General features: G+C 38.5%; 1 protein-coding gene across 2 annotated transcripts in view; it reads left to right on the top strand.

The window, feature by feature from the left end:
• usp48 (ubiquitin specific peptidase 48) overlaps positions 1-26,932 on the top strand; it is a 45,399-nt gene that overhangs the window by 14,523 nt on the left and 3,944 nt on the right. For both annotated transcript variants that reach the window (XM_080846820.1, XM_080846819.1), the window contains exons 9-24: positions 954-1,036; positions 6,357-6,536; positions 6,705-6,842; positions 7,388-7,537; positions 10,007-10,207; positions 10,854-10,968; positions 12,397-12,533; positions 12,885-12,962; positions 13,054-13,178; positions 17,326-17,448; positions 18,306-18,367; positions 18,512-18,622; positions 20,257-20,387; positions 21,282-21,388; positions 21,547-21,648; positions 21,758-21,934. In XM_080846820.1, the coding sequence (XP_080702946.1) occupies positions 954-1,036; positions 6,357-6,536; positions 6,705-6,842; positions 7,388-7,537; positions 10,007-10,207; positions 10,854-10,968; positions 12,397-12,533; positions 12,885-12,962; positions 13,054-13,178; positions 17,326-17,448; positions 18,306-18,367; positions 18,512-18,622; positions 20,257-20,387; positions 21,282-21,388; positions 21,547-21,648; positions 21,758-21,934 (2,020 nt within the window). The remainder of the gene's footprint in view (positions 1-953; positions 1,037-6,356; positions 6,537-6,704; positions 6,843-7,387; positions 7,538-10,006; positions 10,208-10,853; positions 10,969-12,396; positions 12,534-12,884; positions 12,963-13,053; positions 13,179-17,325; positions 17,449-18,305; positions 18,368-18,511; positions 18,623-20,256; positions 20,388-21,281; positions 21,389-21,546; positions 21,649-21,757; positions 21,935-26,932) is intronic.

Below are 26,932 nucleotides of genomic sequence, written 5' to 3' on the forward strand. Positions count from 1 at the left end.
TTCCCTTCTTAGGCCCTTAGACCAACTGCATAAAAGTCAAGATAGCGGTACTTAAATTGTGGATGCAATTAGTCTCTAAGATACAGATCTCCTAGTATATGCCTACAGCTGAATTCCAATTAATTCAATGTAAATAATAATTTTAAGGCAATACTTAACTAACAGTAATATCCTTAACATAAAAGAGAATATCACGTCTTGATTTTGAATATTCAAATTATGTTATAGCACAATACAACTACTATGCATACCTGGCCTTAGAGTTAAATCAACCACATATTCTCTATATGAATTGCTGTGCAATCTGATAACCAACAGATTTAGCTAGATGGATAGTTTTGAAAGTTGAAAGTGGTGCCAATGATGATAACAATTGCCCAAATAGACAAGGATATGTTAGCCAATGATTAATGTAATTCGTGGCCTGTCCTATAGTCCATTTTGCAATGAGTTTACTAGCTAGCTATCGATAGCTGGTATAACTTAGTTTCCGTCAACGAAATTAACACTGATACTTGGCTGTTTTTGTATCAATTAGCTATCAATCAGTAAGTCAGTCAATGTACAAAATATTGATATTATATACTGTCATTGTGACTAACTTCACGTTTAATATGTCAGACATTAAAGCATTATTATAGAATTATGGTGTAAAACTAGCAAGCTATCTACCTAAGAAGCATTCAAAAACCTTGCAAACACTGCCAACAGTTCAGTTGGCACTGATAAAAGCTTGCTAACTGGTGTTGTTTGGCAATACATAGGGTGTTCTGTCCTAGACCACAGAACTACAAAGTGCACAGCCGAAATTAAATTTGAATCTGCCTGTAAAAAAATACCTCAAGAAGTGGCAACTTGTTGCATTGGGTGGCTTTAACAGATTGTATTGGTAAATAACAATATTTACTGGCTAACTGATGCTCTGGTTGTCCACCTGTTTGATTTCACCACAGGAAAACGGGGCATAAAAAGAAGCTTAACACCTTCATTAATTTCCCAGAGATCCTGGATATGGGACCATTTATGGAGAGAAAAGGTATGTTCCCTTAAAGTTCCACATGTTCTCCTTCAGTACATGTGAATTGTGGTACTTTGTTTGTATTGATATCAGAGCTTCACACTTCCATATTATGGGTCCCAGCAAAATATCTGCTTCTTTCTGTCCTTATTCTTCTAATTTACTACTCTTTTAAAAAACAGTTTTGTAGAAAAGGTGATCAGGCACTAGAGCTGTGTTGAAAAAAAAAAATCGATTTTCCGATTTTTAATCTATTCGCATATTAATGACCGATTATCGATTCGTACGTCCAAAAATCGATTATTTTTATTATTTTTTTCAAGCATAATAATAATGCACTGGCTAGTGTCCCAGTATGAATCCACTGTTGCAGATATAGTCACCTCAATGATGTCCTCCATTTATTGTCCTGAATTATCTTTCTTGAAGGTAGATTGACCCTTAACCTTTTCATCAGTCTTCCAGCCATCAGTAACTACCAATACTTGTAAGATTTGCTGTTTAATATTGATATAATACTAGTTTTAATATGTTGCTTCTCTACACAGTCATGAAGTGAAGGAAACTGTTCAAATACATTTTTCATTTTTAATAACATTAACCCCTGGATCGAATCGAAATCGGATCGAATCGGAAATCAGATCGAAATCGGATCGAATCGGATGGAATCTGAGAAAATCGGAAAAAATCGATTCTGAAAGTTAAAAATCGGAATCGAATCGATTCTTGAAATTTGAATCGAAACCCAGCTCTATCAGGCACAAACTTAATATAAATCTGTAATGAAACTGTAATTTCCTGACTGTTAACAGCGGTTTATACCATCATTTTGTACATGGAAATGCTTTTTTTTTTTTTTTCACCTGGGAGTTAGTAACATGCACAGATTATCTGCCAGGTAGAATGGGTTTTGCATTCTTTTTCTCATATGAATCCCATTAATGTATCAGGTAAAAACACACTCAGTCTTCCATAACAATAAATGCTCCAACTTTCATGAGAGGTGTATAAAACATGCTAGGTTAACTCCGGCCAACCTAATTATGAATTATCCTTACTATCTTCACAGTTGGCAGCTACTACCATGTGTTAATATGAACTCAGATTCATATGTGTTAATTAGGGCTGTGAAACGATTACATTTTTTAATCAAATGAATCACAGGTTTCTGTGGATTAATCATGATTAATCACAAATGTTTTCTTTTTTATTCATAAAAAACTAAAATAATGGTGCTGCAAATGCTGCAAAGCAGTAATCTTTGCTATTCCATATTGGACATTAATACATCTAAAATGATGATCCTTACCTTATGTAATGATATGGCTTTGTATCAAATAACCGGTTATTGCTCTCAGGTTGTGCCTTAGCATATTGTTGTGTTCTGTAATACTGTTCTATATTGTGCTACCACTAGGAGGCACTGTTCCGCAATCAATCCTAGCTAATTTACGTACATAGAGCAGAAGAAGAGTGAATCTCAATTTTACTAGTCACGTACTTTCATGCTGCTGACAGTTCTCAGTAAAGAGTGTTAATATTATCCTGCTTGTCGTTATTCTGAAGCTTCACCACACCACACAGTCCTTGGGATACCTAGGAGCAGGTTGCCGTTCACAAAATGCTACAAAGATTAAAATAAAAAAAAGTTCATAATGGACTTTTGGGACGTTTTGTTCAAGATAGATATCTAAGTTCGCTTAGCTTTGCTATAGGATAGCTTAAGTGTGCAACCTTACAGACGGTAACATTAACATTTTGACAGTAACATTTTATTTTAACATTAACACATTTGTTGGAGAGACTAGTTATGTACAGTGCCCTCCACAATTATTGGCACCCCTAGTGAATATGAGCAAAACAGGCTATGAAAAAATATGTCTTTGCTGTTTATCCTCTCAGTCTTTCACTCGAAATATACATAAAAAATCTTACCTTTTCATTGAAGAAAAATGATTAGGGCTGTCAGTGTTAACGCGTTAATCTATGAGATTAATGTGACCGCGATTAACGCGTTAAGATATTTTAACGCCGTTAACGCAACTTTGTTTACTTCCGGTGTGCGGAATTAATCACCATAATACAGATAGCGCCGCAACAGCTAACTCCCGATTGTACAATCAACACTTTGTATTTTCCTGCACCACTATCCATGGAGATGTTGATTTTGTGTTCAGAGCCTGGGAGTGACTGACATGTTAAGTGAAATGCAGCACGTTACTACAATCGTGAACAATTGCTGTGCCTTATCAGAGCTAAACTCTCCTGACTAAGCTAGTGTGCTATTAGTTAGCATGCAGAAATAATAATTATAATAGAGCTATCTGTTGACATTACACTGTATGAATATATACTCATTTTTAAGAATCAAGATTCAACACAGCAAAACTTACACCTAGCTGGCTCCATGCACCATCGAATTACCTTTAAAAAGAGCCCAGATTTAGGAAATTTGAACTTACATGAGAGAAACCAGAGCATTAAGCATTACATGTATATCGCTGGATTCAAATATACTGGCGGCGCCGTCTTTATTTAAAATTCGCCGTGCATATGTAAACTTTAGCGTTTTTGCCGGTTTTCAGGGTCAAACACTAATAATTTAATCGCGATTAATCTAGATTAATGAATTTCAAAATGTGAGATTAATTAGTTAATTTTTTTTTATCTATTGACAGCCCTAAAAATTATACATATATATAAAAAAAAACATTGACATTAAAAAAAAGATTTTTTCCAAAAACATGTGTGCCACAATTATTGGCACCCCTTAATGTAATGTTTTGTGCAGCCTCCATTTGCCAAGATAATAACTCTAAGTCTAAGTCTGATGAGGTTGGTGAACACATGGCATGGGATCTGAGACCATTCCTAAATGCAGTATCTCTCCAGATCCTAAAAGTTTGTAGACTTGGCTACAGTTCTTCCCACAGATTTTCTATGGGGTTTAGGTCAGGGGACTGTGATGGCCATGGCAACCTTTATTCTGTGGTCGGTGAACCATTTTTGTGTTGATTTTGAGGTGTGCATTGGATCATTGTCCTGCTGGAAGGTCCAACCACGGCCCATTTAAAGGCTTACTAGAGGGGGCTGTTAGGTCTTCATTTAATATCTGCTGGTATTTGATGGAGTCCATGATACCATGTATCCTTACAAGATGTCCAGGGCCTTTGGAAGAAAAACAGCCCCCTAACATCAAAGATCCGCCACCATACTTCACATTGGATATGGGTTGCTTTTCTGTATGGCTATCTTTCTGTCAACGCCAAACCCACCTTTGATGTTTGTTGCCAAAAAGCTTTATTTTGGTCTCATCTGACCATATAACTGGGTCCCATTGAAAGTCTGACTTACATTTGGCAAACTAGGCGCTTTTGTTTGTTGTTGATTGACAGCAGAGGCTTTTTTCTGGCAACCCTCCAGAACAACTTGTGGTGATATAGGTGGCGTCTGATGGTAGTTTTGGAGACTTTCTGACCCCAATACTCAACTAACCTCTACAATTCTCCAACTGTGATCCTTGGAGATTATTTTGCCAGTAGAACCATCCCCCTCACGGTGCGTGGGTTCAATGTACAGACACGTCCTCTTCCAGGCTGATTCTTAAAATCTCCTGTCGCTTTAAACTTCTTAATTATTTCCATGATAGTGGAAATGGGTATTTTCAACTGTTGAGAGATTTTCTTGTGTCCATTTCTTGATTTGTGCAGCTCAACAACTTTTCGTCGCACATCGTCACTGTGTTATTTGGGTCTTTCCCATAGTGATGAATGACTAATGGAATTTGGCCTGTGTCACTTCATATTTGTACGCCAGTGGAACTGGAAGTCATGGTTGACCTCATAAGAGTTCCTTATCAAACAGGTGAACTTAAAAATGTCAAACATGACTAGAAATATACTTCAGTTAGATTTGAATTCAAGACTTTTGAGGGGTGCCAATAATTGTGGCACACATGTTTTGGGGAAAAATATTTATTTAATGTCAACAGTTTTTTTTTTTTTTTCAATAATTGTACTTAAAAGAAAAGGTAAGATTTTTGTGAATATTTTGAGTGAAAGACCTAGAAGGTAAACAGCAAAGACATATTTTTTTTATAGCCTGTTTAGCTCATATTCACTAGGGGTGCCAATATTTGTGGAGGGCACTGTACTTGTAGTCATTATAATACTAGTTGACATGAACCATAACTGTTTGGGGGTGTTCTCTCAACATAGCATAGTTCGCTAGCTGGCTTAATTTACTTTGGAGCAGACATGTGTGTTTGTTGATCTTTGATACATCGAGTTGGGAGCGGGGTCTCCCACACTGTTAAATCCACAGCCGGATCCTTTGCTCCTTTGTTTTGGGCTTTAGAAATGCGGAAAAAGACGACGTGTCGTTCTAAAATCTCAGGGTACCTTGTGAAAGATCTAAGTCTAAGTCCCATATGAACACGGTTTCACCATGCTCATCAGACCTCAAGGTTGTATGACCCTTTTCTCTTAGTAGAGGTTGCTCAGGTTGGATTGGACGAGGCCCGTTCTAGGGAGGAGTTTTGCGAACGGTCAATTGTGGGTTTATTCGGCACATGCGTTAAATTAGTTAAAAAAAATAACGCATTAATCCTGTAAATTAATCATAACGCGTAAACGCATAATTTTTCACAGCTCTAGTGTTAATATGAACTTTGTGTTAAAGGCACCCTGAGGGTTTCTACCCTTTTTCTGTTATAATTTTAAGAAGATTGTAACATCAGCTAGATAACTAACATATCATGTCATGCAAATGGACCTCTGCCATTTAAACAGTTTAAGGTTATTTAAAAGTTTACTGTAGCTAGTAAGCTAGCATAGCAATTAAGTAACAATGTAACCATGAAAATGTTAATTCAGTGGTCTCCAGCGGACTATCATTACAATTTGACTTAAGCATTTAGCACCCATTCCCACACAACACCATAACACAAAATAAATGGACAAGGTTAATGCACAGGTTTGTCTTATACGTTCTGTAATGTGGTTTATATACAGTGCAGTTTATTATATACATGTTTATGTTCATGCAGAGACTTTTTTGAAATATCGTCTAAAGGCAGCTCCTATCACGAACACCAACAAAACTGCTCAATCTACAAATTGAAAATGTGTGCTTTTACTTGTGCTTTTAGCATGGTCTAAAACCTCAATTGTTTCATTTCACCTGTTGAAACCTTTGAGCATTTCCAAATGATTGCACAATTCTGTTTGGATGGATCCTGATGATTACTGCTTGTGGCTTTATTATAGTTTGTGTTTGTGTATTAAAGCTTGAGCTTCAAGTTGAAAGTGTAGCAAATCTCAGTCTGTTTTGATCCTAGAGGAGAAGTGTGTTTTTGAGCTGAGTGCTGTACTTATCCATCGAGGCATCAGTGCATATTCAGGACACTACATTGCTCATGCACGAGATGCTCTCTCCAACGACTGGTACAAGTTCAACGATGAGGAGATTGAGAAAATGGAGGGCAAGAAACTGCAGCTGGGACTTGAAGAGGACATTGGTAATGTATTTTATGGCAAATATTTGACTTTTGATAAGTTCTGATAAGATCTTAGAACATACTTATCGCTAAATCTTTTAATGAGGTCAATCGTAGAGACTCCCTGTTTGGTACATTTTTGGACTCATTCCATTCTATTGATTCGCTTTGCTCAATATCCTATTACAGCGGAAACTGTCAAACTATCCCAGACCCGGAAGCCCAAGTGTAGCAGAGGATACCATTGCTCTCGAAATGCCTACATGCTGGTATACAAACGGCAATCAGAGGAAGGGAACAGGAATGAGACCAATGCAGAAGTACCAGGTAATAGAGTGAACATGGATGGAACTGAATTTCACTGAAGATTAATTCAGTTAATAAGCTGCCCCTGTAGTTTGGCTAGAAAAAATATATTAATATTACCTAAAGATGTAGGATCTTTACCACATAAGTAACAATTTGGCCATTATCTGTACCTCTAGTACCCATTTTGATATTTTGACTTAAGATATTATTATAAATAGAAAATGAATTGTCCATATGAATGCAGTGACTGCAACCTTTATACTCATAGCATACTCAAGACCTGTCTACTCATAGCATACTCAAGATCTGTTTACTTATAGCATACTCGAGACCTGTCACCCTGATAGCATACTCAAGACCTGTCTACTCATAGCATACTCAAGACGTCAACCTGATGGCATACTCAAGACCTGTCTACTCATAGCATACTCAAGACCTGTCCGGGGGGGGGGGGGGTGTGTTCTGTGTGTGCATGTTTGTTTGTGTGATTTTCATGACTTAATGCTATTCTTTGACCATAATATTATCTGGTGATGGTTGTATTTTGTGTGTTGCTCCTTAAGAATTTCTTCGGACGCTGGTGGAAAAAGACAATAGGAAGTTTGAGGAATGGTGCAACGAGCTGGCCGAGATGAGGAAACAGAGCGTAGACAAGGGCAAGGCCAAACACGAGGAGGTGAAGGAGCTCTACAAGTTGTTGCCCGTGGAAGACGGTCGGTAAAAACATTTAATTTCCATAACACAACCTCACAGCATTAATATCTAGCAACTGCACTGTGGAATGATAACCATAGTATATATAAGAAAAACTGACATGCTAATGATAAAATTTAACTTTGACCTGGCAGCACTGAAATGTTCGAGTATGGCTCCAAACTGGAAGCAAAGACTAGTACAGAGTCCAGTAAAAAAGCTAAATCTAAAATGTAGCCACTTTCAATAGTTATGATGCGCAGCAAAATCTGTGATCAGTTGTTTTTTAATCCTGTGAAACTCTATGTAGCCCACCATGGCAAATCCAGGCCCTAAAAAATGCCAACTGAGCTGTGTAATTCAGCAGGCTCTCCAGATTCTAAGCTACAAAATGATGGTTAATCAACTAAAATGACCACATGAATTGAAGATATCATGTGGAAAGCTGCTCTTCTGTTTTAAATATCGTACAGGGCTCTACACTAAGGTTTTTCCCAAAGAGAACATGTGCTCCTAAATGAAAAAATGTAGGAGCACACAAAGAAATTTAGGAGCACAGCGTTTTTTTTTTATGCGGAACTAAAGCATGTAATTTGCGAACTATAGTTCCAAGCATTGTATTCTCCACGTTCAACCCAATTCATGTTCAGTGTTTCCGAAGCAAGTTAGCTAGTAAATGCATTTGTTCATACCTCTGATCAATTGTTATTAGTAGTATTTTATATAGCCAGCTTTACTTAAAGTTTATTGTAAGATATAGCTTGTTAGACTCTGAATGCAGTTAGAGTTAGACTGTAGGTCTAGTATCTAAAGTAAGCAACACTTTTACTGTAGCTAGCTAGAGAGCACGTGTATCATTACCAGAAGTCCGTTGGTTTATAGTCTGTCAAATTAGTTCTAGTTATTGGTGTTCGTTGGCATACAAAGTTAGTCTTTTCTTATTAGCCTAGTTAGTACATCTGATTAGAGCTAGCAACAATGAATTGCAGATTAAGGGGTCCCCTATCTCAGTGTTCATTTTGGCAGATATTTTAGATTTAGTCTTAAGACGAAAATGCATATTAGTTTTAGTCATTTTTAATCCTTCTTAGTTTTAGTCTAGTTTTCGTCAACGTAGCTAGACGGATAGTTTTGACAGTTGAAAGTGGTGTCAATGATAATAACAATTGCCCAAATGCAGTGGGCCACTATTAAAAAAAAAAAAAAAAAAAACACCCCTTCGCCCCTGTCCAGCTTTTTGACAAGCAGAATAACCTATGCCCAAAGATGTTTCCAACTGGTAGGCTCCAGCACAAGTAGGTGTAGTTACTTTTAGCGTCTGTAAGGACGTTTTTAATACCAAATTAATAGTGCTTTATGGGAATGTACTGCCGTAAAAAAATGTAAAAAAAGTTTTGCGATAGGACACCATTGATTCATCTATCGTAACATTTTGCTGTGGGTAGAACTCACATTAGCACTCCAGAAGAGGTTGAAGTTTGAAAAGCAGTTGCTAGGAAAAATTGCATTTCTGCCGCATCTGTGGGCTTCCATTCCCTCATGCAAGAGTTTGGTGCTAGCTCGAGCTCACACAGCATCTATATATTGGTTGGTTTCTTTCACCATCAGATCGATTATGGTGTGTGAAAACACGTACAGAAAATAATCCACCGGGTCACTGCTACTCTTGACTTTCAGAGGGCTGCTCAGAAACTCCCGTCAACAACAACACTTATTTTGTTCTGACTTTGTCCACTAAGTGCTTTTGACCGCACTTTTACATCTTACATTAAAGCGTCCCTTTGTATGCACCAGTGCGCATGCAACTTTAGTTTTCGCCAGCTGTTTTTTTCACACTAGCCTTTTTAAAATCGAATATGATTTGCAGTGAAACGAACAATACAAAGGCAATATTTAGTGCCTAACAACTTGCATCTACACTCTGTCAAATACAGTTGTATTTACCGATCTGGAAAAAATTATTAAGCTATAAATTCAGCAACAGTGGAAAAACAGAAATGGTACTTTTGCCCCTCCTCATCATGTCAAATATAACACGCATGCAGGTCAACATTAATGTACAATTCAAACTGTGAAACTCCCACAATGCCAGTATTTTTTAACATATGTTTGTTCTTTGAAAATGTGTTATTTTTAGATGTAATACTGCTGGGCTATACCACTGTTTAGTGTACATCTGTAATCATACCTCAACAAATGTCTTGCTGTTATGAAAATATGCACAATGATTTTGCTTTTATAAAGATACTGCAATAAGTCTTCACATTTCTATCACAAATCTTGTGATTTAATTGTGTTTATTTATGTGTAATGCTGAGAGGTGGAGGAGAGTACATAAAATCTCCAACAAATCTGAATATTTTTTTAATTTGATAGAATAGAATAGAAAAGCCTTTATTGTCATTGATTTGCATACAATGTATATAATCTGAGTTCTTTGTAAAAGTGAATTGCTGATTCTAATCCATATTTGTGCCCTTAATTTGCAGGCGAGCCTTATGAGTTTGTGCCATTGGAATGGTTGAAGAAATGGCTGGATGACTCCATCACCACTAAGGCAATAGACAACAGCCACTTCCTTTGCACTCATGGAAAGCTTCATCCTGATAAGATTGGCGAGGCCAAGCGGATATCCCTTAAAGCAGCCAGCCTCCTTTTTAGCCGATACGGAGGAGGCCCCAGACTAGACAGTAAGTGAACTGACCACTCCAGGAGTAAGTAGGGGAATTTACAACCCAGTAGGTTGTTTTGGCTCCATGGATTCTGTAGAAGATTGAGGAATTTTGATTACTTAAGATGCAAGTCTCTCAGCAAGACTTCTTGACTATAACAGGCGACCTTATTAAGGGGACCTTTCAATGAGAAAGGAAACAATGGGAGGGAAAATCAAAACAATTGCAGAATAATTCATAGTAGGGAAACAATGGGAGGGAAAATCAAAACCATTGCAGAATAATTCATACACATATCAGGATAAGCATGCTAGCATACATGTGGCAAATATACACTATACATTTCAGCTTAACATGGAATATACATGATGCATACAAAGGGAATAGTGGAGTAGTTCATCTTGAAGACTAATGCTGCGTCCCAATACTACCAGTTCACCCCAGCACTTCGCCCTTCCACTTAGTTTGCGCGTTAATAAAATAACTTGAAACTGACAAAAGTAGTCGTGAATGAAATGTTACTGAAAATGAACTAATTATTCATTTTCTTTCTTTAACGGAAGGGTACCAACAACCACGTCCACGTGTTTATGTATTGAAAAGACCGTTTTAGTGAAGTGATGTGACTTTTGGGTGACCTTTTGGACCACTTTTTTTTTGGCAGGTTCATCCCTGTGTAGAGAGTGTGTAACACAGCGCTGCCAAGTTCTGCGGCTTAAGAACCAGCTCACAGAGGACTTCAAGGACATGTCCATCCTCATCAAAGCACCAGCACAGAGGTACTATAGCGGAAATTCGATAAATGCTATGAATGACCAGGGCTCGAAATTAACTTTTTGGCTTACCAGCCAACATGGCTGGTAGATGAAAAAATGTACCAGCCAATCATATTTTTTACCGGCCAAAATTAAACCTGCCATTTCAGACCTACTCTGACATGGTTTGATATAAAAGATCTTTACCTATGATTTTAATATCATTGTTAATCACTCTCAGAATGGATTAAAAGAAATCAACCAATAATGCCCAATTGGCTGGTGACAGCCGCAACACGCGCTGTATGCTGTACCCGGGAATCCTTAAAGGCCCTCCTTCACGATACGTTAATTATTTAATTAACTTTTGCATGACCACAATTTTTTAAAGCACATTCAAGAGTTGGCTATTAAAAATGTACTTCAGATGAATTAATTTAACCTCATAAGAAGCGCTGCATTAGGTCTACTAAAAACATCTAAATTAAGCTTTTAAATGACACCTATATGATTGATAAATATTGTCCAACTAACACTACAGCAGATATTCAAAAGCTTATTATACTATAGTCTTACTGATCTGACAAAAAAACGCATTGAAAAAACAGAGGGAAGGCAAACAGTACCTCTGCCTCACTGAAGGGGGCGTGCGAGAGCCCACCGGTCGTGGATAAGCTTATTCAGCCATTGCTCTTCTACGTTTATACTACCACCGTCAACGTATTTCAGCCACTGCCGTGGCTCCCCATTATTCGCAATGAGCCACCTACTGCAACATGCCCTTGGTCTAGCTGTAGCTGCTGTTGTGGCTGTTGTTTCTTCCTCCCTAGATGTTCTCTGCACCTTTGCTTGAGGTGATGCAACGGTAATGAATCGGCACATTATTTTAGCTTTCGTTTATCTGCGTTAACTTGCGTGTGGTCAACTAAGTCGGTTTCAACTTTTGATTCGCGCCCAAAATATTAGAACTTTATAACCTTTGTATTCGCCGGCAGAGTATTAGAACTTTGTATTCGCTGGCAAAATATTAGAACATTGTATTTGTGCGCAAATTGTTATTGTTGTATTAAAATTCTAAGAACTTTATGTTACCCTTTCCCTTCTCCCACTGTTCGTGTTGGCGTTGCAAGCTATTTTTAACCATGACGGGCGCAATAGTCGGGAGATTTGCTCTGCAATGTCACTTGCCAAGTGGCGGAGCATCGGAGACAATTTAGTCGCCAGCCCAAAAATCTACACGCCATTGGCGCTTGGCGGGTGCCAATTTCGAGCCCTGTGAATGACGTATCTTGTGGTACAAGACATTAGAATATTTATTTACCCTCATGCAAGATATAGCCTAATAACAAACTATACTGATATTATGTTGAAACACACTCTTCTAAGGGGTTCACTAAATATTTGGATTGTCAGTGTTGAATAAAATAATACAGTCCTGCTGCTATTTCCCAGTGGATTTTGGGTGGGCAAACTGTCACTGCGCATTTGGAGGCAGTTAGCTCTCGAGCAGTTGGAGGACGATGAGGAGCATACCAAACATGGCGACGACAAGACCAATGGGGATCGCTCCGACATCACTAGGAGCAAAGGTATGTCATAGGAGGGTTCTGGCACAGGTACTGTTTCTTCTTTTATGAGGATCTAGTCATGAGGTACCTTGACCAAAACCATCTCTCAGCCACGTTGAGATGTTTTTGATAATTGTTATTGAAGGAAACTCCTCTAGATTAGTCTTTTTGAGTAGATGCTCACAAACAGTGCTGTTTGTTTTTTGTTTGTTATTGTCTTTAGTTACTGTCAAGTTGATGGAGTGTGTGTGTGTGTGTGTGTGTGTGTGTGTGTGTGTGTGTGTGTGTGTGTGTGTGTGTGTGTGTGTGTGTGTGTGTGTGTGTGTGTGTGTGTGTGTGTGTGTGTGTGTGTGTGTGTACAACAAACCACAGGTTCAAAGACCATTGACGGAGAGGACGTGGATACTGAGGGCATGAAGATCTTCAATGAAGACATCCTCTGTCCTCATGGTAGATATCTGCATACAAACTCAGTTTAAATGCAGAAAATGAACCTACTGCAACCCTCACTCTCCTCTCTGTGTTTCCCTCTGTCCACCAGGGGGCCTCAATATCCTGGAGAGTGAGAGGAGGTTGGTGTCTGTGGAGGTGTGGGAAAAACTGAAGGTGTACTTCCCCAAAGGACCCGAGTTCACCTATCAGCAAGAGCCCTGTCAGCAGTGTATGGTAATTACAAAATGCTGACTGGCAAAAATGTTAAGAGAGGTCAATGATAAAATACATTTTGAGTATGAAGGGCCTCATATTATTGTAGTAATTAAAAGCATGGAGTTTTTGTTGATGCTCTGTTTGGACATTTTTTATTTTATTTTTTTCAATAGACCATAGAAACCTTACTCTCATCATTTATAAAAGGCTAAGAAAGTTTGACTGAATCAAATACAGTTAGTTTTGATTTTACATTACATACCGCGAGAATGGGTATTTTTTTGAGTGTAGCTCACTTTTACGCCACTGTCGTAAATACATTCAGGCTTCGAGACCGTCTAATCGAGAGTGTATACGTGTATTTGTAGAAAAGCTGAAGGATATGGAACCGGCAAAGACATTGGCAGAAGCCAAAGAAGCATGTAGACTGAAAACCTAGAGTAATATCACAACATTTTTGTAGTTTTATTTATTGTGACATCGTAGATGAACACTGATAATTAACAAAACATTTGTGACAAATATTAGTTTAGCTGAAATATTGCTCAGAATTACAGCCCACGTCAAATTATTTCATAAATAACATTGGCAGGGATGTTAACTAGCAAGTCGACCTCTTTCCTTACACAGCCAAACATCAAGCAAGCGCAAGACATAGCAAGACAGCATCCTTTTGTAACTTTTAGCTCTCGCCAACAAGTAAAAGCAAGCCCTTGCTTCCTCTGATAAAGTCATCCTCGGTTTCTTCGCCGCCTCTGCCATGATGTCCATACAGAGAATGCTGCCATAGCTTCCTCTTATAGCTAGGGCATGGGAGTCTAGTTGTTCTTGCTTGAGGTGGTGCATACAAAATTACATAGCTGTCTTATAGCTAGCGCATAGGTCTAGTTGTTGTTGCTTGAGGTGGTGCATAAAGCATTACACAGTTCTCTTATAGCTAGGTTTCGCACACTGTGCTGTGGCAGTGGCACAGATGCCAATCTCCGTATTACAAGTCAGTGTACTACCAAAATGATTTAAAGCTGTTATTTTAAGGTCAAATTGTTGCATAATGAAACTTTACCTATGACCTGCAGAGCACTCTTTGCTGATGTAGTTGGGCAGATAACTTGTATGTTTAAAGCATCTTCAGTGTTTCCCCACTGATTTATTTTTGTAGCAGCTGTATTGTTTTTCTGCACATGAGAAGTCCACGATGCTGAATCCTGTTGGCTTTTTTGACTGGAATGTTTTTTAATATTAGAAGAGATAGCCCTTGCCCCATTGAAGTCAAAAGGAAAGTGTGGGGAGACAATGGGGTTTGACCAACATCAACACATTTTCTTCCCCTTCTTGACCTCAGTGATGAACGTTGGTTATCTTTGCCTTCTCTCCCCAGCAAGAAATTGCAATTCGAGAATCTTCATATATGGTACCTAGGTGGTGGAATGACATACAGTACTGTGCAAAAGTTTTAGGCAGGTGTGAAAAAATGCTGTAAACTAAGAATGCTTTCAAAAATGGAAGTGTTAACAGTTTATTTTCATCAATTCTTCATAAATTAACAAAATGCAGTGAAGGAACAGAAGAAAATTCTAAATTAAATCAATATTTGGTGTGACCACCCTTTGCCTTCAAAATAGCATCAATTCTTCCAGATACACTTGCACAGTTTTTGAAGGAACTCGGCTGGTAAATTGTTCCAAACATCTTGGAGAACTAACCACAGATCTTCTGTGGATGTAGGCTTCCTAAAATTCTTCTGTCTCTTCATGTAAACCCAGACAGACTCGATGATGTAGAGATCAGGGCTCTGTGGGGGTCATACCATCACTTGCAGGACTTTCTGTTCTTCTTTAAGCTGAAGATAGTTGTTAATGACATTGGCTGTATGTTTACGGTTATGTTCCTGCTGCAGAATACATTTGGTGCCAATCATACGCCTCCCTGATGGTATTTCATGATGGATTAGTATCTGCCTGTATTTCTCAGCATTGAGGACACCATTCATCCTGACCAAATTTCCAACTCCACTTGCAGAAATGCAGCCCCAAACTGGAAAGGAACCTCCACCATGCTTCACTGTTGCCTGCAGACTCTCATTATTGTACCTCTCTCCAGCCCTTCGGCGAACAAACTGCCTTCTTCTACAGCCAAATATTTCTAATTTTGACTCATCAGTCCAGAGCACCTTCTGCCATGTTTCTGCACCCCAGTTTCTATGTTTTCGTGCGTAGTTCAGTCACTTGGCCTTGTTTCCTTGTCGGGGTAGAGCTTTTTGGCTGCAACTCTTCCATGAAGACCACTTCTGGCCAGACTTCCCTGGACAGTAAATGTCTGTACCTGGGTACCACTGGTTTCTGCCAGTTCTGAGCTGATGCCACTGCTTGAAATCTTCCGATTTCGAAGGTAAATAAGCTTGATGTGTTTTTCATCAGCTGCATTAAGTTTCCTTGGCTGACCACTGCGTGTACGATCCTCAACGTCTTCTTCAAAAGAGCTTGAACTGCACATTTTGAAACCCCTGTCTGCTTTGAAATCTTTGTCTGGGAGAGACCCTGCTGATGCAGTATAACTACGTTGTGTCTTGTTGCTGTGCTCAGTCTTACCATGTAAATGGATACAAAATAAACATTTATTGTTTACATTTTTCAAAGCATTCTTAGTTCATAGCATTTTTTCACACCTGCCTAAAACTTTTGCACAGTACTGTAACTTCTAGTGCCATTTCTGTCAGGCAACAGCCAAAGAGTTTGTTACATGCATTGGGTGTTACATGAACAGCTGTCCCAAAACTCAGGGAATATCAGTTAAAACCTGTTTCAACCTGTTTTGATAATATAGGCCAAACAACAATTATCAAAATGCTTAAGTCCAGTAGATTGCGTCATTTAATATGAAACTTGCAACATTCTGTTGACAATCTCCAAGTTTTGCACAGACTACTAAGAGGCTCTGATAATGTATTGGTTTTCAATGACACATTTTCAGAAAAGCCTTATATGTGGTACAATGACTGACATTTTTTAAATCCTCAAATGATTGCTTTGATAACTTAATTCATGTGGCTGACAGCAGGCTGTCAAATCACTGCAGCTTGTTCACCACTGTGAGTGTCCAATCAACATGAAAATTGCTACGTCGTGTTATGACACAAAAGGAGTGAACAAAAAGATGGAGCAAATGTCATTCATGTTTTGAACCAAATTTAAAAAATCCTTTTTTTTGTTTACTGCAACTAACTTTCATCAGCATTGCCTCTGCTGACAAATGAGCTATGATGTGTTGTTTCAACTCCACTTTGGCCATGTACTGTACTATTTTCCCAATTTCCAGACTAAAATTCCCTATCTCCAGTGCCACATCTGAAATGTATAACTATATGAGAAGTATACTGTTAATTTCATTCAATTCATTATTCATACCTTCAAAAATCTCCTAGGCTTGTGCCTTTATGGGCCTATTAGTTAACCACTAGTTGACTGAATAAATAAGTAATAGATCACTGAGGACACAACATTCAGGTAGCAGAAATGAATGCACATTCAAGGTGGTAATGCGGCCCTGACACAAATATCACGGTTGCCACACTTGCTTCATGTTCATTTGCAGATATAACTTCCACATTAAACTATTTGTAGGATTACTTCTTTTAGCCACACTTTGAGTCAGGACAAACTGCCGTTACTAGTACCGTCCAAAGCCCAGACGTTAGTTTGTAAATGGTTGGTTGCTATGGCCAGTCTAGTCGTTAGTTCCATACCTCTTATTGGCAAGCTAGCAGTTAGAGTTTAGCTAGAGTTTTAACTTTGTAAAATCACTGCAAGGCTTGGTTAAATGTAATCTTGTGACGCATCCTTTAGAAAATCTATTTAAATGTCCACACCTGTGAAGTAGTTCCACTTTTTTGACCGTATTGCAGTTGCGTATTAATTGACCAAGTTCATTGTTTACATAAAGTTTTATTGGGCCGACAAAAAGTATAGAGAGTAGCAACATGTTCCATATGTCTCAAATAGCTTTTAGTGTCAGTACACTACATGCGGGCTAAGAACCGGTATAAAGGCATTTAAACTTTTTTAATTATTTTGGGCTTATTTTGAGTGCCTTGTTTTTCTACCCCTTAATGTTGCTCATTGAGAATTGTGTCTTCTAACTGCCGCTATTCTTACTGTACTTTACTCAGAGGCTGGAGCGAGAGGACAGACAGAATGAAGAGTTGAACAAAATGATGGCGAGTGAGCAGAAGAGTGCTTTACTCAACCTCTTCCAGGAGAAGAATAGACCAGTGCTGCAGAAATGGCCTGAGGTACAGCAACATCTTCCACATCATTGCACTTGAAGGACCACTTCTGTCTGTATCAAATACTGCATGTCAATCTCTAAAAAACTGAATTTAATGTTAATCTAACCTCTAGGAGTTATACAATATTCAAGCACAGAAGACGCGGAAGCCACTATTGAATTTTTTATGTTGTATTTTATAGAATTATTTAATTTTTCCTTGCCAAAATGCAAAAAATGCCTTGCATTGGGCGATGTAGTGCTATTAACTATTGTTGCTGCTTCAAGGCGCTTTACAAAACCAAAAAGAATGGAGCCCAGGGCCTGTCAGGCTCTTTTGGGGGTAGCCTGACAGGCCCTGGTGTCTCTATATATTTTACCCATCTAAAAGTGCCACATTTGTTTGTATAGACCACACACGCAGTAACATTGTCCCTAGAATAAGGGCACGGCAGCGGTGTCAAGGAGAACTCCCATTTAATGGGAGTAAATATTGTGCAGAACCTATCTGAGAAGGGGGGCCCACCTGCTTAAGGCCAGCCTGGTGGACGCATAGAAAGAAAAAGAGGGCAGGAAGGAAGGTCGATTAAAAGATAAATCCAGGGTTCCCACAGTCATGGAAATCTTGGAAAATGACATGGACTTTAAAATTGTATTTTCCAGGAGATTTCAAGAGGTTGTTGTTTTATTTTCATTCTATAATTAGCTCAACCTGTGGAGTAAATTGCACAGTTTTGTGTACTCATATTCTGGTCCCCATGTGAGGCTAGTACCCATTGTACCTACGACAGTTTACTGGTCAAGCACTTGTAAATCATCACCAATTTCAATGTGGTACTTTCTTGTTGTGTTTTGTTGATTTTTAGTTTTTTGTTGTTGTAGGAAACGGATGTTTTATACATTGTTCCGCCATTCTTTGTGGCTGAATGGAGGAAGTTTATCAGGTGAGCGGATGTTGCCATTTTCTGACACTGACCATAAACAAGAAGTGATCTTTAAATGTTTACATTTCTAAACTGTTTGAGTAAAACTGGAAAAAAATGATTGTATTGATTGTTTTTGACCTTTTTGTGTTTTTCTGGCACTAGGAGGCCTTCCAAAAGCACACCTGTGTCAAGTGTGGGCAACAGCATCCTGCTTTGCCCTCATGGTGGCTTCATGTTCACCTACGAGTCCATGCTAATAGGAGACGCTGAGCAGTGAGTGCCTTCTTATGCTGTAGCAACTTTATTTCAGTTCACAAGTCATTATAGACAAGTCTTTCTACATTTCTATTCTTTTTTTTTTTGTCCCAGTCCTGTGCCCTGTGGCGATACTTTTTCCCAGGATGGCAGGATCTTTCTCACATCAAATCAATGGCAAATCTGATGGATTTTTAAATGCTTCTCACAACAAACTGATGTATGCAATTTATTTTAATTAATTAATCACAAAGCATGTCATTTTTTTTAACCACTTTATAGGGTTAGTTTTGATAGATCATCTATCACTACTTACCAGTGGCGGTCCGTGCATTTCACGACTAGGCCTTCAGCGATGTCCTACACGATGTTAAACTGAGTGAATCCACCTCCTAATACCATCATTACGACGCCATGGCTCTCGAACCATTATATTTATACAGAAAGGCAGTATAAGTGAGCATTGCATCACCTTAACATAGTCGAGTACAACAGACTTTATTAATATTTCCGGAGCATTTAAAATCAATACACCCGTATTAACAATACATTAGGAGTAGTAAACTATCAGTTATAAGATCGCTTGGATATTACGGTCACAACTTAAAAATAAAAGGTGATTTTCAGGGATTAGTCTACAAAGTTTTATTAAGTCCACCGAAAGTAGCCTATGTGAGCTTTAACAAGTTTGTCCACTAAACATCGCATTGTCCCACCTGCAAAGCAGTTTCATTAAACTTCCCATCCTCACGATATCCAGTTTTTCTTGAAAGTTCCGTCTTGAAAATGGCGTTGTAATTGTATCAAAAACTGGAATTATCAAGTTGGTGTAAACTAGTTTATTTGAGTTGGTTAATGTAATTATATTTAGTCTTACCAATTGAAACAACTAGCATAATAAGCATTGAAACCGATGTACGTTGTTTTCGCATTAGCCAGCTAAACTGAGCACTGAAGCACTGCACCGGTCTGCCTCAGTATCCAATCAAAGGACGTTTACGTGTCACGTTCAACGCGAGGAAAGAAATCTTCCGGGCCTTCTAGAAGGCCCAATGTCGCCAACTAGAAATCTGATTGGTTGTCACAACTGTCTGTTTCAGTTCATTCAACTTAAATTAACTGAAACAGCCAGTTGTGATAACCAATCAGATGTACACGGGCCTTCAATGTGAATTCTGAAGGCCTCAGGGAAGATTTCTGTTCTCGGGGAAGATTTCTTTGAGCATGGCAACACATGATAGCTGAAATATGATTGGATGAAAGCTCTAACATAAATTAACAACGCTGGAAGCTATGAAATGAAGATAATGGACTATGGGGAATAATTTAATACATATTTATGAAAAGAAAATATTAAAATTAAATTTATTTTATTACATTTATTTTCTAATGATGTTTAGGCCAGCAGAGAAGGCCTTGAAGGCCCTGACGGACCACCACTGCTACTTACACAAAATTGTTCTGAAAAATCCTCCAAGCTGTCTTTTTTTTAAAGAAACACCAATTATTCCTGTAGACATAACATTAATTTGGCGCATTTGGTTATTTCGCTGCTAACATCTTATAAACTGCAACTGTATGCTTCACTCTATAGGAAGCTCCTGTCTACTAGGCTTGTCTATCTCATGTTAGTTTGGTTTATTCCCACACAGTGTAGCTCTCCTCTGGCCAGACGAGTGGGAGGTGATCAGGACCCATTTCCTTGTGGACCAGCCTATTTCGATATGCAGGATAAAATCAGAACCTGGTATCACTGACAGGGTTGAATATCGCACACAACCAGGTACATTTGCTTTATATTTGTTCTATATTGAATTCTAATGGTTTCTGATTGTAATTGTTCATTTTACTCGGATGTTCTACTTTTAATTGTTGTTGTTTTAATGTTTTTAAAAATTATTTTATTCTCTACACATTTCCTTGATTTATGTTAATTTTGTCAGATTATTTATCTCAACTGGAAAGCGCTTTGGCACAACTGCTGTTGTTTTCAAATGTGCTGTATAAATAAAGTGACTTGACTAAAATGTGTTTCTTTGGTCTGATATAGCTGACTGCAATTTCTAGACTCTGTAACCTAATTCAGTCTAAATGTAGTATTTGCACTGTGTAAGGTGAACATCTGGCCTAATGTTTATTCATATTCTAATGGTTGTCAATGGCTAATTACTGCAGACGCCTTCCTTTTTGCTGTAGTTAGTTACATGCATAAATAAGTTAATAGTATTTGGTGGGCGCTTTTCATCACAGGAACTTAAAAAAACATGTATATAAACAACAGAGAGAGATTAAGCATTATGCATATTGCAACAATATGTGCATAACAATATATAAAAATCTGATTATAGTAAAAATAACAATCATTGATATAATCATCATAATGATGATGATGATGATGATGATAATAATTCTAATACCGAAGCAACCAACTAAGTTGAAATATTTAAAATTGTTTCATTGTAACAAATCAACTAAACAGGAAAATGGATATTTAAAAAGGTCAGTTTTTAACTGCTTTCTGCAGACTGCAACATATCTATAGATGAAGTGGAACCATTCAGGCCCAGGTCCAATGGCCGTTTCATTTGAAAATCACGCTTTGTTTACAACAGTTGGCCAAGCATCAGTCCCGTGTCTTAAACCTGTATCTGGTGCTGTGTTTCTGAATCTCCTCCAGAACTGTGTCAAGAGTGCCGAGAGGGCTTCATGTTCCAGCAGCAGAGAGACATGAGAGAGTACACCCAAGCTACTATCTACGTGCGCAAAGTCATTAATAACAAAAGGGTAACGGTTAACCCATCACTGCCCATGGCATTGTCAGAGTGACAACTGGAGATATGCAACAGAATTGTCATAAAGCACTGGGTTTACGCCCTGGTACTTACACTACAAAGACTAGTATTTTTGCATTTGTTCATGTTCTCTCTCTCCCCACTCTCAAGGGACTGAAGGATGATGCTCCATCACTTAATGTAAGTGGTTCAGAAGCAGAAGAAGAGAGGGAAACCAAAGTGGATGGAGAAAAAGACCCAGACTTTAGCCAGGTGAGAGTTGCCCTCACTTCATCTCTATCCATCATTCTGAACAGTGCATTAACAGGGCAGCTGTGGCACTTCATGTTCTTTTCTGTTCTACACCCCTCCCACCCCCAAGTTGGAGAATGGCGCCAAGCGGAAAAAGATAATCAGCGGTGTTGGTATTGCCGTGCATTCAGTACCCAAGGCATCCTCTGACAAAGGCATCCGCAGGAGTACTCGTCATCACAAGCTCCGAGGAGAGAAGGCCCTTATTGTCTCTGCCAACCAAACACTGAAGGAGCTCAAAATCCAGGTAAAAAATGTGTGTCCATTTAACTGATTTTGTGGATTTACATTGAAGGAAAGAAGATGCTGTATATAGGTGCCCTACATTCATCTTACTATCTGCCGTCTATAGCAGATCCCCTTTTGTCTTTATCCACTTCAAGTGCACTTCCTACATGCTGGTACAGCCACATAAGCTCCAGTCGTCAAGATGATGATATCTAGATGAATCTGGCCTTCAGTCATCAAGCAGTGTGGTGACTGTATACTATGGGCATCTGTGTAATTATCTTTTGATCCCATGGTAACTGCTTTATCTTGATTCCAATCTTCACATCACTTTATCATTCCAGCATAATAATAGTGTTGACACAAACCTTAAAGGCTTTTCCTTCCAGTTAAGCCCCTGACAAACAAGAAACCTGTTTGAAAAGTAGGCCTACATAAAATAGGTGAAATGTTCAGATCAGATATGCAGATCACTCAAGTTATGATATAAGTAGGACAGAGTAAATAGTCACCCCTTCTTTAACTGTTTACATTCTACTTCGCCATTACCTTCAGTTAAAATTACTGCCGTCAAACGATTAAAATATTTAATCGCGATTAATCGTATTTTTGTCATAGTTAACTCAAAATGAATTGCGATTAATCGCGAATCTATTCTAAATGTCCCTTCAATAATTTTTTTCCATCATTTTTATTTTAATGCTCTATCAACATGGAAAAGTGGATTGGCTTGCTTTATGCAATGTTTTATTTTTATTGAAAAACAACATTGCCAAACAGGTATACAAAATAAAATTATAAAGTGCACATTTCAGATAAACAAGCTCAGCTTTTAAGTTTGCTGTGAACTCTTATTTAACTCTTATTTCAAAAACAATGAACCACAGTTAGGTTACCAATAAAAGGTAAGCCAACTTCTTCTGTGCTTTCAGCCAGCTGCCTGTTGACATTTTCAGACAACAGTGAAGCTCCCTTCTTTTGCACAACACAACTTTTAAAGGTAAACTTTCTATTCAGAAGTTTTTTATCATCCTTTTCGCCGTATCGCGCTCACCATTCAATCAAACGTAACGTTAGCCTACTACACAGTTTGCAAGGCCAAAAATAATGTTAATATAAAAAAATATTTTTTTAACAACGCGTTAATCGCGCGATAAACAAATTGACGCGTTAAAATGGGTTTGTGTTAAAGCCATTAATAACGAGTTAAACTGACAGCACTAGTTAAAATATTAAACATTTAAAAAATACCAAAGACAATGAGACATAATGTATCCGATGAAGTGAGTCCTACTGTTTTATCCACTTTTAACTTTAATATTTTGTGTGTATATATATATATATATATATATACCTTTTGCAGCAATTACAGCAGCACATCTCTCTGGCATAGTGTCAATATATTTTTTGAGAACTTCAACCCTAATGTTATCCCATGCCTTCTGTAATTCAAGCTAAAGGCTTTCCTTTGAATGTACAATCGATCTGTTCAGTTTATTTTCCAACTCGCCCAAAATTTGCTGCATGGCGTTGAGGTCTGGACTTTGAGGGGGCCAGTCCCATATTTTCAATGCTCCAGCAGATTCCTTCTATCGCAGGTAGTTTCGCCAATAGTTAGAAGAATGTTTAGGGTCATTGGACCTCATTCTCAAACATTTTCTTAACATTTTCTCAATTTGACCCCAGGCAGTTTAAATTGTATAAAATATAAAAGAAATATCAACTTTTTTCATCACATTGGGCCTTATTCTCAATCATTTTCTGAAGTTCTTCTGAAATGTTTCTTACAGACTTCGGAAAAACAACGTAAGGAAAGACCTCTGCTGCATTCTTGCACGCTTGAAAATGTGGTCATAAGCAGCAGAAGTCTTCTAAACTGGCTCCCCCAGAAGAGCTTTCTTAAATTGAATGTGCATTCATGCGCACCTGGATTTGCATACATACATGCCCCGCCAGCTCCTTATAAGGGCCAGAACAGCAGTAACGTGTTCAGTCAAAATCAGTATCAGTACAGTACGTTCAGTTCACGTTCACCAAAATGATGAGCAAGGTCATGAACGTTCTTTCAATGAACGCATTCAGACGCAACACTGCAAATGAGAATAGGCCGGATTGCTGTACTTGCATAGACCAGTGTTTTTCAACCGGTGTGCCGCGGCCTGTCCGGTGTGCTGTGAAAAAAAATCATTTTTTACATATTGTCACTTCATTGGTGAGCAAAATCACTATGTGCGAGAAGAGCCAACTTGTGTGTTTGTGTGTGTGTGTGACATCGCGCTGTTGGTGGTATGAAGGCTCAATACTCAATAGACCCCTGGTGGTAGCTACGCAGCGTAAATAATAGGCAGATTTACTGAGGCGACAATTAAAAAAAGTGTTGTGCGTTGAGTGTGGGGAAAAGCTAGCTAACAGTGCCATGGTCCCTAGCCAGCTTAAACGCCACTTGCAAACTTAACACCATGCGCTCCAAGACAAGGACCTTAACTATTTTGTTCGTATGCGTGACAACACTGTCAAACAGGCTACTATGATGACAAGGTCACAAAGGTGTCCTAGAGAGCCCTGGAAGCTAGCTATTTAGTAGCGGAACTTATAGATGAGTCAAAAAAGCCACACACTGTGCTCCGACGGAGCTTCAGCCATGGTCGGGCGCATCAAAGGCTTTGAGCAGTGAGAGAAAAACCCTGATGTTGTGGTGGTCACCCACTGCTTTCTACACCGAGAGGCACTTGTTGATAAAACGCTACCAGCAGAGCTTACCGATGTGTTGGAAAGAGTCTTGAGCATGGTTAACTTCATTAAAACAAGACCACTAAAAAGCCGCCTGTTTTCAATTTTATGTGAGGAGATGGGAGCAGAACATAGTGCCTTATTGCTCCATACAGAGGTCCGATTGGTTGTCACGGGGAAAAGTTCTAGTATATAGCTACTTGTGCGATCTTGGCTTTTCAAGTTAAACAGCGATAAAGACTACATAAAGAACGTCTGCGATCCCTTGATGAGGAATTACGTGTGTGCCTCTCATCAATTCCTGCCCGGACACCACTATTGTGTGCATCTAAACAGGCCCAGATTTCGCAATAAGTGAGTACTATGTCATTTCATAATAAATGTATTGTCACGTGGCGGCATAGTAATTCCCATAATTTATTCTGCGCAACGGGTGCACAATGTTCTGTTTGGAAAGTATTAGCGCTTAACGATGTTCATATACCATGACAGTTGTCGTTGTAATTGCCCGCATTTTGTTCTACAGGTGTGTGGCGGTAATGCAGCCGGTCTAAAATGATCTGTACCTGGGCATAAAGCCCGTGCCATCTTGGCATTAGCATGATGTTACGTTTAATAAAATACAACAAATAGAACACGCGTTTCCCTTATTTCTTAGAGTATATTATGCTCAGGCTGAAACGATGTTTGGGTTTGATTTTCATATCATTTCCAGTTGTTGGTGTGCCGTGAGATTTTTTTCTGTGTCTTAAGTGTGCCTTGATGCAAAAAAGGTTGAAAAACACTGGCATAGACGACAGTGCCAAACGACGCTCACTAGACTAGCGCAGCATCCTGGTGAAGTCCTTTCATTTATTTTATGACATCAAGATGCCTTGTAGAATCATGACTTTAAATGTGAACGTAATTGTTAATGATACAAATATTCTCATATGTATTATTATTATTATAATTATTTAAATCCGAAGGATGTCTGTAGAGTTTATGCGAACGCAATCACCAACGATTTTTCACAAATTCAGCATTAACACATTAACCATCTTGTGTTTTTTTAAGGAATCGCATTTGAGAAAACTTTTGCCGAATTACGACTGCTATTTTGCGTTCTGAAAGTCTTCTGAAGTTCCGAAGAAAACCCAGATGAGAAAACTATCAAGAATGTTTCCAAATGTTTTCCTAAATCCACCAAAGTGGAGTTCAGAAGAAAGTCCTTCTTAAATTCTTCTCAACTGCGTTCGAGAATGAAGCCCATTGTTACTATTCTTGATAAACCGATAAAGAGTTCTTAGCTCTGCACTGATTCTTAAATTGAACACGCATTCTCCTACACCTATATTTGCATACATAAACACCCCGCCAGCTCCTTATAATTTTTGTTCATCTTAAGACAAATCCCAGATGAGAACTTTTATGAATGCCAGAACTGCGTTTCAGAATGAGGTCCATTGTCCTTTTTGAAACTAAATCCAGGCCCAATAATACGACTCCCAGATGGTACTTTGAGCCTCACCAGAATGTTGTGGTATACTTTCTTATCCATGATGCAATCAATTTTCACTGTCACCCAGTCCTGAGGCTGAAATGGCACCCCACACCATTATACTACCCCCTCCCAGTTTAAAGTGTTGGCAAGAGACACTCATTGATAGGCCTTGTACATTCAAAAGAATCACACAGCTGTGTTCTAAAAAGTCCAGTATCTCAAAATATTAGAATAAAGAATTTAAAATACAGAAATGTCAACCTGAGAAGAGCTCTAATCAGTTAATTAACTTAAAATACGGTTTCCTGAGCTTTCAATGTCTCAGTCTGGTTCAGTACACACAACCACAATCATAGGGAAGAAATAAGACATATTTAAATGTACTCATCCAGTTCCAGGTAGTTGAAGCCCCATACTACTTCTCATTGTCCTTGGAATTCAAAAGCCTTGTAAGAAAAAATACTTTGCGTGCGAGGGGGACATGTATTACAACATATCTACTACAGTCTACCTCCACATGGCAGGGCTTGCCTCAAAATAAAGGAATTATATTAGGATCTGAGTGAAGTTTGGTTTACAGTAGACTTTCTCCTGCTAGGATAATCTCCCTTTAAAGCCACAGGTGATGACGTCTTTAGCATGTGGGTGTTTACCCTGTCTGTCTAGTGCTGAGACTCTGATTTCACTTATTTAAGGTACTTTTTAACAGAAACAGTTTTTGTCAGTGTATTAATCGAAAGGAAAAACCTCTATGGCAACGCTGTTATCTCGTTGGTGTCATAATGTGGTGCGAAGATTGGATTT

The sequence above is a fragment of the Sprattus sprattus genome, assembly GCF_963457725.1.
Source record: "Sprattus sprattus genome assembly, chromosome: 10".
Classification (NCBI taxonomy): Eukaryota; Metazoa; Chordata; class Actinopteri; order Clupeiformes; family Clupeidae; genus Sprattus; species Sprattus sprattus.